Raw genomic sequence first — 9,723 nt, 5'->3', positions numbered from 1 at the left:
AACTGCCTTGTTCAGAGACAGAATGACAGATTTTTACCTTGTCAGCTCGGGGATTCGATCCAGCAACCTTTCGGTTACTGGCCCAACGGTCTAACCACTAGGCTAGAAACATTTAATAAACAGTTAATGATGGCTATGAATGATCATGTCCTTGATATCGTAACCTTCAGAGCAGGGACGGGTAACTTCGATAGGGGAGGGGCCCACAAAATCTGAATTTGAGGGTCCGCAGTTATTCGCAGGTCTGCATACCCACATGTACACATTTTGCCATAGGGTGTAGTGAAATGTTTACAGATAATATATCTGAGTGACTAACAAAATCAATGAGGGGCCCCCCGGTCTACTAGTCTACCTAACAAGTTGAAAGTGAGCCTGCTTTTAAGGGATGGCATTGCAGGAGACCTCCATACCACCTGCTCTACTTCCTGGGTTGGCATGTAGAGGGAAGAGTGTGTGGGGGGAGGGAGGGGGGTCTCAGTGTGATTGGTGTACAGCCAAGCTTCCTGTCCTGCGATTGGTGTACAGCCAAGCTTCCTGTCCTGGATAGGTAGAGGGACAGGTGTGAAATCAAAAGCCTGTTATGTGCATGATTGGTTTGTCTTTGCTGAAAACCCTCAAAAGTCCCAAAGTGAAAAGCTTTGAAGAAAACAGTCCATGGTTGCACAACATTACATAATAATATAAAAAACAGAATGAAGATGAAACTCATCCACGATATAGATAATATTTCTTTATTTTAACCAATAGGATCTCTTTTACAGTGCATTTGTTTTCTTTACACAATTATTCGCTATGTGACAGGTTTTAGCCACTAGTACTGAATCAGATAATTATATATTATATTACATATCTGGGTTCCACCACTTCCTCGTTCATATTTTGCCATCAACACACCGCGTTTTTTTGTTATTGGGCAATGGGTAACCGTGACAACCGTACAGGCTCACCATCTCATTTACATCTTCAGTTCATACATTTATTAACAAATCATTCTCATTACCTCTTCATCTAACGGACATTTCTCTGTTCGGATCTTTAAATCATTTCCATGTTGTTAAGCAGCTACCATTAAAACAAACCAAGTTCTGGCCAGTTCAGTTAGTTACCTGCTGTCGTCTCCATGAGAAAAAGGTTTAAAAAATAAAAATAAAGACAATATGGCACTTCTGTCTCAAGGAAAAAATAAAAAAAATAACACACCGATTAGACGGAAACAAAAAAAACGTTTTTGTTGTTGCCATAGGACAATTTCTAGGATCCACAGCCAACCTCTAGCATAGCATCCTAACTGATTTCCCTACGTTCCAGAAGTTTCACTTCCGTTTGGTAACATGGTCAACTCAGTTTAGATACAAGGCTAGCCAAACTCCCCCTACGGTACAGGGAAAAATACAATTAAAAAAGGAAATTCATAGCACTTTAGTACGTTCTCCGGAGTCGCTTTAAGTGCCAGATATTGACATTATTGGACAGGAACCTGACAAGAATGGTTGATTAAAAGAGGAAGTTTGAGCAGTTAAAGCAGAACTATGTTACTGTACATCAACATCAAGCCTCTCTCACGTCAGTGTAGAAGTATATACTCCATTACTCAAAACCCCTCCTTCCCCATCAGCTAACGAACCAACAAGTACTTTCCAGTTGACCTTTCATTGTAAGTGGTACGACAACGTTGCAGGAAAACACACATATTTTGAATCATGCCAACAGCTTTGTCTTGTCTGGTTGCTTTTGAAGAGACTCGTCTGATCAGATGCATATCTGAAGGACAATTCTAGATCTGATGTAATTAACCTTTGTCCACACAGACAGTGGTATACCTCAGATGTTCTAAATGTTTACAAAGACAAACCCACATTATAACTGCATATAATCTCGGTTTTTTTTTCTTCGTTTTTTTTGTTGTTGAAATAAACCTCACAGGAAAGAACAAGTACACAACCGACCTAATGAACATAAAGACATTATCATCATCAGTTCTTCCAGTTACTCTAAAACTTGTCCATTTTAATTTCAAACGTTTACATTCAACCCCCACAATAAACAGAAGATTTTTTTTTTTTTCTTCCTCCCTTCCGCTCGAGTTAGGTCTCAAATTTACTGAAATAGACAAAGATCTTGTAGTGCACAAAATAATAATACAAAATGAGACTTTTAGATAATGTAGCAGCATTTTGCTTCTTAAAGTTGTTGTAAGCCACCAGTAGAGCAGGTAAAGGCTTTGGAATCCCCCACACTTAGGAGGGGCGAGAGATTGTCCTCTGAGGAGAGTAGGGGTGTGTGTGTGTGGGGGGGGGGGGGGACATCATAGAGTGGCTGGTTGGTGTGTGACAGGGATGCACTAGAGTGTGTGTGTGTGTGTGGGGGGGGGGGGGGGGGGGTTGAGATGATGGAACACCTCCCAGTAGGTTACAGGACCAGGGAGGTGATATGGGACATCAGGGGGGGTTGTGACGCACCACTAGAGAACAACAGCCCCAGGACAGGACGGGACGGGGCAGGACAGGGAAGGACAGGACAGGGAAGGACAGGACAGGGAAGGACATGACAGGACGGGGCAGGACAGGGCAGGGCAGGACAGGGCAGGACAGGGCAGGACAGGGCAGGGCAGGACAGGGAAGGACAGGACAGGGGAGGTCAGGACAGGGGAGGTCAGGACAGGGGAGGTCAGGACAGGGGAGGTCAGGACAGGGCAGGGCAGGACAGGGCAGGACAGAACAGGGCAGGACAGAACAGGGCAGGGCAGCAGGACACTGAAGACTTCATTCCAAGCTGGAAATGTGTTTGACCAAAAGGGGTTAAACTCAGTGGGATAGCCTTTATAACACCTGCTCCTCTTCCTCCTACAGATCATTCACTACCAGTCAGCCTTTATAACACCTGCTCCTCTTCCTCCTACAGATCATTCACTACCAGTCAGCCTTTATAACACCTGCTCCTCTTCCTCCTACAGATCATTCACTACCAGTCAGCCTTTATAACACCTGCTCCTCTTCCTCCTACAGATCATTCACTACCAGTCAGTGTCTGTCATCCCCAGCAGTCAGTGACCTCCCTCCCACAGAGCAACAAGTCCTCCTCCTCTTCCCCCACAGCCAAGACCAGACCATGTTAGGGTAGTGGGAATGGGGCACTTGGCTGATCCAAGATGGTGCTGATCCAGGTCCTAACTGGGCCAAACTGAACCGAGCCATGCCAGGCCAGACTGAGCCATTCAGTAAAAGGGCTCTCTCTCCTGTCTCTCAGCTGGAGGCTGTGGCGATGGGCTTCTTGAGCTGTTGGCTGCGGATCTCTCTGTTCCTAGCCTCCAGCAGTAGGTCGTAGCAGCAGTTACACACCAAGACGGGGTCATACAGCTGCTGGTCTGGGATGGGCAGCTTCAGGTGGCAGCAGTCTTTACAGAACACATTGCCACAGTTCCTGAGGGGGACAGAGTAAGAGGACAGAGTTGACTACAGTTCCTGAGGGGGACAGAGTAAGAGGACTGAGTAAGAGGACAGAGTAAGAGGACAGAGTTGACTACAGTTCCTAGATAGGAGATGGCCCTAGGTAGGAGATGGCCCTAGGTAGGAGATGGCCCTAGGTAGGAGATGGCCCTAGGTAGGAGATGGCCCTAGATAGGAGATGGCCCTAGATAGGAGATGGCCCTAGGTAGGAGATCAAAAGTATGCCTCCTGTAAAACGCTCAGCAGATATTATACCTACTAGGGATTTGAGATTATAAAAAGGGTTTAGCAGAAAAGTTTAAAAAATATATATTATTATCCTACTATATATATATATATATATATCTAGTAGCATAATAATAATAATAATAATAATAATATATATAGATCTCCTACCTAGGGCTATCTAGGGCCATCTATCTAGGGCCATCTCCTATCTAGGGCCATCTATCTCGGGCCATCTATCTCGGGCCATCTATCTCGGGCCATCTATCTAGGGCCATCTATCTCGGGCCATCTATCTCGGGCCATCTATCTAGGGCCATCTATCTAGGGCCATCTATCTAGGGCCATCTATCTAGGGCCATCTATCTAGGGCCATCTATCTCGGGCCATCTATCTCGGGCCATCTATCTAGGGCCATCTATCTAGGGCCATCTATCTCGGGACATCTATCTAGGGACATCTATCTAGGGACATCTATCTCGGGACATCTATCTCGGGCCATCTATCTCGGGCCATCTATCTAGGGCCATCTATCTCGGGCCATCTATCTCGGGCCATCTATCTAGGGCCATCTATCTAGGGCCATCTATCTAGGGCCATCTATCTAGGGCCATCTATCTAGGGCCATCTATCTAGGGCCATCTATCTAGGGCCATCTATCTAGGGCCATCTATCTAGGGACATCTATCTAGGGCCATCTATCTAGGGCCATCTATCTAGGGCCATCTATCTAGGGCCATCTATCTAGGGCCATCTATCTAGGGCCATCTATCTAGGGCCATCTATCTAGGGCCATCTATCTAGGGCCATCTATCTAGGGCCATCTATCTAGGGCCATCTATCTAGGGCCATCTATCTAGGGCCATCTATCTAGGGACATCTATCTAGGGCCATCTATCTAGGGCCATCTATCTAGGGCCATCTATCTAGGGCCATCTATCTAGGGCCATCTATCTAGGGACATCTATCTAGGGACATCTATCTAGGGACATCTATCTAGGGACATCTTGACTTCTTGATTGATGCTTAACAAACCTGCAGTGATGACGTCTCTTGGCCATCCAGAACTCACAGTCACAGTTGAAACAATGAGAGGCCATGTGATCAGGCACCCACCTCGTGACCTACACACACACACACACACACACACACACACACACACACACATTAGAACAGTGTGTGGCACATGGGTATCTGGGGCAGAAGGGTAAAAGGAGAGTGGGAGGGGCTGTAGTGTTCAATGTAGTATAAGGTTAGGGGGTTGGGTATTGGGATTAGGGGGTTGGGGTTAGGGGGTTGGGTATTGGAATTAGGGGGTTGGGGTTAGGGGGTTGGGGTTAGGGGGTTGGGGTTAGGGGGTTGGGTGTTGGGTTGGGGTTAGGGGGTTGGGGTTAGGGGGTTGGGGTTAGGGGGTTGGGGTTAGGGGGTGGGGTTAGGGGGTTGGGGTTAGGGGGTTGGGTATTGGAATTAGGGGGTTGGGGTTAGGGGGTTGGGTGTTGGAATTAGGGGGTTGGGGTTAGGGGGTTGGGTATTGGGATTAGGGGGTTGGGGTTAGGGGGTTGGGTATTGGGATTAGGGGGTTGGGGTTAGGGGGTTGGGTATTGGAATTAGGGGGTTGGGGTTAGGGGGTTGGGTATTGGAATTAGGGGGTTGGGGTTAGGGGGTTGGGTATTGGAATTAGGGGGTTGGGGTTAGGGGGTTGGGTATTGGGATTAGGGGGTTGGGGTTAGGGGGTTGGGTATTGGGATTAGGGGGTTGGGGTTAGGGGGTTGGGTATTGGAATTAGGGGGTTGGGGTTAGGGGGTTGGGTATTGGAATTAGGGGGTTGGGGTTAGGGGGTTGGGTATTGGAATTAGGGGGTTGGGGTTAGGGGGTTGGGTATTGGAATTAGGGGGTTGGGGTTAGGGGGTTGGGGTTAGGGGGTTGGGGTTAGGGGGTTGGGTGTTGGGTTGGGGTTAGGGGGTTGGGGTTAGGGGGTTGGGGTTAGGGGGTTGGGGTTAGGGGGTTGGGGTTAGGGGGTTGGGGTTAGGGGTTGGGTATTGGAATTAGGGGGTTGGGGTTAGGGGGTTGGGTGTTGGAATTAGGGGGTTGGGGTTAGGGGGTTGGGTATTGGGATTAGGGGGTTGGGGTTAGGGGGTTGGGTATTGGGATTAGGGGGTTGGGGTTAGGGGGTTGGGTATTGGAATTAGGGGGTTGGGGTTAGGGGGTTGGGTATTGGAATTAGGGGGTTGGGGTTAGGGGGTTGGGTATTGGGATTAGGGGGTTGGGGTTAGGGGGTTGGGTATTGGGATTAGGGGGTTGGGGTTAGGGGGTTGGGTATTGGAATTAGGGGGTTGGGGTTAGGGGGTTGGGTATTGGAATTAGGGGGTTGGGGTTAGGGGGTTGGGTATTGGAATTAGGGGGTTGGGGTTAGGGGGTTGGGTATTGGAATTAGGGGGTTGGGGTTAGGGGGTTGGGTATTGGAATTAGGGGGTTGGGGTTAGGGGGTTGGGTATTGGAATTAGGGGGTTGGGGTTAGGGGGTTGGGTATTGGAATTAGGGGGTTGGGGTTAGGGGGTTGGGTATTGGGGTTATGGGTTTGGGTATTGGGGTTGTGGGTTTGGGTATTGGGGTTGTGGGTTTGGGTATTGTGGTTATGGAGTTGGGGTTAGGGGGTTGGGGTTAGGGGGTTGGGTATTGGGATTAGGGGGTTGGGTATTGGGATTAGGGGGTTGGGGTTAGGGGGTTGGGTATTGGAATTAGGGGGTTGGGGTTAGGGGGTTGGGTATTGGGGTTATGGGTTTGGGTATTGGGGTTATGGGTTTGGGTATTGTGGTTATGGAGTTGGGGTTAGGGGGTTGGGGTTAGGGGGTTGGGTATTGGGATTAGGGGGTTGGGTATTGGGATTAGGGGGTTGGGGTTAGGGGGTTGGGTATTGGAATTAGGGGGTTGGGGTTAGGGGGTTGGGTATTGGGGTTATGGGTTTGGGTATTGGGGTTATGGGTTTGGGTATTGTGGTTATGGAGTTGGGGTTAGGGGGTTGGGTATTGGGATTAGGGGGTTGGGTATTGGGATTAGGGGGTTGGGGTTAGGGGGTTGGGTGTTGGAATTAGGGGGTTGGGGTTAGGGGGTTGGGTATTGGGGTTATGGGTTTGGGTATTGGGGTTATGGGTTTGGGTATTGTGGTTATGGAGTTGGGGTTAGGGGGTTGGGGTTAGGGGGTTGGGTATTGGGATTAGGGGGTTGGGTATTGGGATTAGGGGGTTGGGGTTAGGGGGTTGGGTGTTGGAATTAGGGGGTTGGGGTTAGGGGGTTGGGTATTGGAATTAGGGGGTTGGGTGTAGGGTTAGGGGGTTGGGTATTGGGGTTAGGGGGTTGGGTATTGGGGTTAGGGGGTTGGGTATTTGGGTTGGGTATTGGGGTTAGGGGGTTGGGTAGTGGGGTTAGGGGGTTGGTATTGGGGGGCTAGGTGGTGGGGCTAGGTGTTGGGGTTAGGGGGCTAGGGGTTAGGGGGCTAGGCGTTGGGGTTAGGGGGCTAGGCGTTGGGGTTAGGGGGCTAGGCGTTGGGGTTAGGGGGCTAGGCGGTGGGGTTAGGTGTTGGGGTTAGGGGGCTAGGTGTTGGGGCTAGGTGGTGGGGCTAGGGGGCTAGGTGTTGGGGTTAGGGGGCTAGGTGTTGGGGTTAGGGGGCTAGGTGTTGGGGTTAGGGGGCTAGGTGTTGGGGTTAGGGGGCTAGGTGGTGGGGTTAGGGGGCTAGGTGGTGGGGCTAGGGGGCTAGGTGTTGGGGTTAGGGGGCTAGGTGTTGGGGTTAGGGGGCTAGGTGTTGGGGTTAGGGGGCTAGGTGTTGGGGTTAGGTGTTGGGGCTAGGGGGCTAGGTGGTGGTGCTAGGTGTTGGGGTTAGGGGGCTAGGTGTTGGGGTTAGGGGGCTAGGCGCAGGGGGCTAGGCATTGGGGTTAGGGGGCTAGGCGTTGGGGTTAGGGGGCTAGGCGGTGGGGTTAGGGGGCTAGGCGGTGGGGTTAGGGGGCTAGGCGGTGGGGTTAGGGGGCTAGGCGGTGGGGCTAGGTATTGGGGTTAGGGGGCTAGGTATCGGGTTAGGGGGCTAGGTTGTGGGGTTAGGGGGCTAGGTTGTGGGGCTAGGGGGCTAGGTGGTGGGGCTAGGTGTTGGGGTTAGGGGGCTAGGTGGTGGGGCTAGGTGGTGGGGATAGGTATTGGGGTTAGGGGGCTAGGTTGTGGGGTTAGGGGGCTAGGTGTTGGGGCTAGGTGTTGGGGTTAGGGGGCTAGGTGTTGGGGCTAGGGGGCTAGGTGGTGGGGCTAGGTGGTGGGGCTAGGGGGCTAGGTGGTGGGGCTAGGGGGCTAGGTGGTGGGGCTATGTGGTGGGGCTAGGTGTTGGGGCTAGGTGTTGGGGCTAGGTGTTGGAGCTAGGGGGCTAGGTGGTGGGGTTAGGGGGCTAGGTGGTGGGGCTAGGGGGCTAGGTGGTGGGGCTAGGGGGCTAGGTGGTGGGGCTAGGTATTGGGGTTAGGGGGCTAGGTGGTGGGGTTAGGGGGCTAGGTGGTGGGGCTAGGTAGTGAGGCTAGGTATTGGGGTTAGGGGGCTAGGTGGTGGGGTTAGGGGGCTAGGTGTTGGGGTTAGGGGGCGAGGTGGTGAGGCTAGGTATTGGGGTTAGGGGGCTAGGTGCGGGGCTAGGTGGTGGGGTTAGGGGGCTAGGTGATGAGGCTAGGTATTGGGGTTAGGGGGCTAGGTGGTGAGGCTAGGTATTGGGGTTAGGGGGCTAGGTGGCGGGGCTAGGTGGTGGGGCTAGGGGGCTAGGTGGTGGGGCTAGGTATTGGGGTTAGGGGGCTAGGTGGTGGGGTTAGGGGGCTAGGTGGTGGGGCTAGGTAGTGAGGCTAGGTATTGGGGTTAGGGGGCTAGGTGGTGAGGCTAGGTATTGGGGTTAGGGGGCTAGGTGGCGGGGCTAGGTATTGGGGCTAGGGGGCTAGGTGGTGGGGCTAGGTATTGGGGTTAGGGGGCTAGGTGGTGGGGTTAGGGGGCTAGGTGGTGGGGCTAGGTAGTGAGGCTAGGTATTGGGGTTAGGGGGCTAGGTGGTGAGGCTAGGTATTGGGGTTAGGGGGCTAGGTGGCGGGGCTAGGTATTGGGGTTAGGGGGCTAGGTGGTGGGGTAGGGTTATATATATAAGAAGCAGTAGAGAGAGAAACCTGCAGTAGATTATGAGGAACGCTGACCTCTGTGTCCTTCTGCTCCACTCTGTCCCAGCTGCCCTCTGAGAAACGGTCCTCGCTGTGGTCTGACAGACTGTCCTCCTCATCACTGTCGTCTGACTCACGCAGACAAGTCTGGAGATGGAGAGGACAGACAGGTCAACATGAGAGGACAGACAGGTCAACATGAGAGGACAGACAGGTCAACATGAGAGTGAGGGTACAACTATTCCAACTATCCCCACTAGTACATGTTCAAGTTATTTAGCCGACGCTCTGATCCAGAGAGACTTACAGGACCAACACTCTGATCCAGAGAGACTTACAGGACCAACGCTCTGATCCAGAGAGACTTACAGGACCAACGCTCTGATCCAGAGAGACTTACAGGACCAACGCTCTGATCCAGAGAGACTTACAGGACCAACGCTCTGATCCAGAGAGACTTACAGGACCAACGCTCTGATCCAGAGAGACTTACAGGACCAACGCTCTGATCCAGAGAGACTTACAGGACCAACACTCTGATCCAGAGAGACTTACAGGACCAACGCTCTGATCCAGAGAGACTTACAGGACCAACGCTCTGATCCAGAGAGACTTACAGGACCAACGCTCTGATCCAGAGAGACTTACAGGACCAACGCTCTGATCCAGAGAGACTTACAGGACCAACGCTCTGATCCAGAGAGACTTACAGGACCAACGCTCTGATCCAGAGAGACTTACAGGACCAACGCTCTGATCCAGAGAGACTTACAGGACCAACGCTCTGATCCAGAGAGACTTACAGGACCAACACTCTGATCCAGAGAGACTTACAGGACCAACACTCTGATCCAGAGAGACTTACAGGACCAACACTCTGATCCAGAGAG

General features: G+C 51.7%; 1 protein-coding gene across 6 annotated transcripts in view; it reads right to left on the bottom strand.

Moving 5' to 3' along the window:
- Positions 1–713: 713 nt before the first annotated feature.
- mtmr4 (myotubularin related protein 4) overlaps positions 714–9,723 on the bottom strand; it is a 125,724-nt gene continuing 116,714 nt past the window's right edge. For 5 of the 6 annotated variants that reach the window (XM_045717405.2, XM_082974775.1, XM_045717406.2 and 2 more), the window contains 3 exons: positions 8,843–8,980; positions 4,710–4,798; positions 714–3,423 (listed from right to left, as the gene is read on the bottom strand). In XM_045717405.2, coding sequence (XP_045573361.1) covers positions 3,246–3,423; positions 4,710–4,798; positions 8,843–8,980 — 405 coding nt within the window. In that variant the 3' untranslated portion in view covers positions 714–3,245. The remainder of the gene's footprint in view (positions 3,424–4,709; positions 4,799–8,842; positions 8,981–9,723) is intronic. The other variant, XM_045717407.2, reaches the window with a different exon arrangement.

The sequence above is a fragment of the Salmo salar genome, chromosome 04 (genome assembly GCF_965601325.2).
Source record: "Salmo salar chromosome 04, fSalSal1, whole genome shotgun sequence".
NCBI lineage: Eukaryota > Metazoa > Chordata > Actinopteri > Salmoniformes > Salmonidae > Salmo > Salmo salar.
This window is presented reverse-complemented; position numbering and strand designations above follow the sequence as displayed.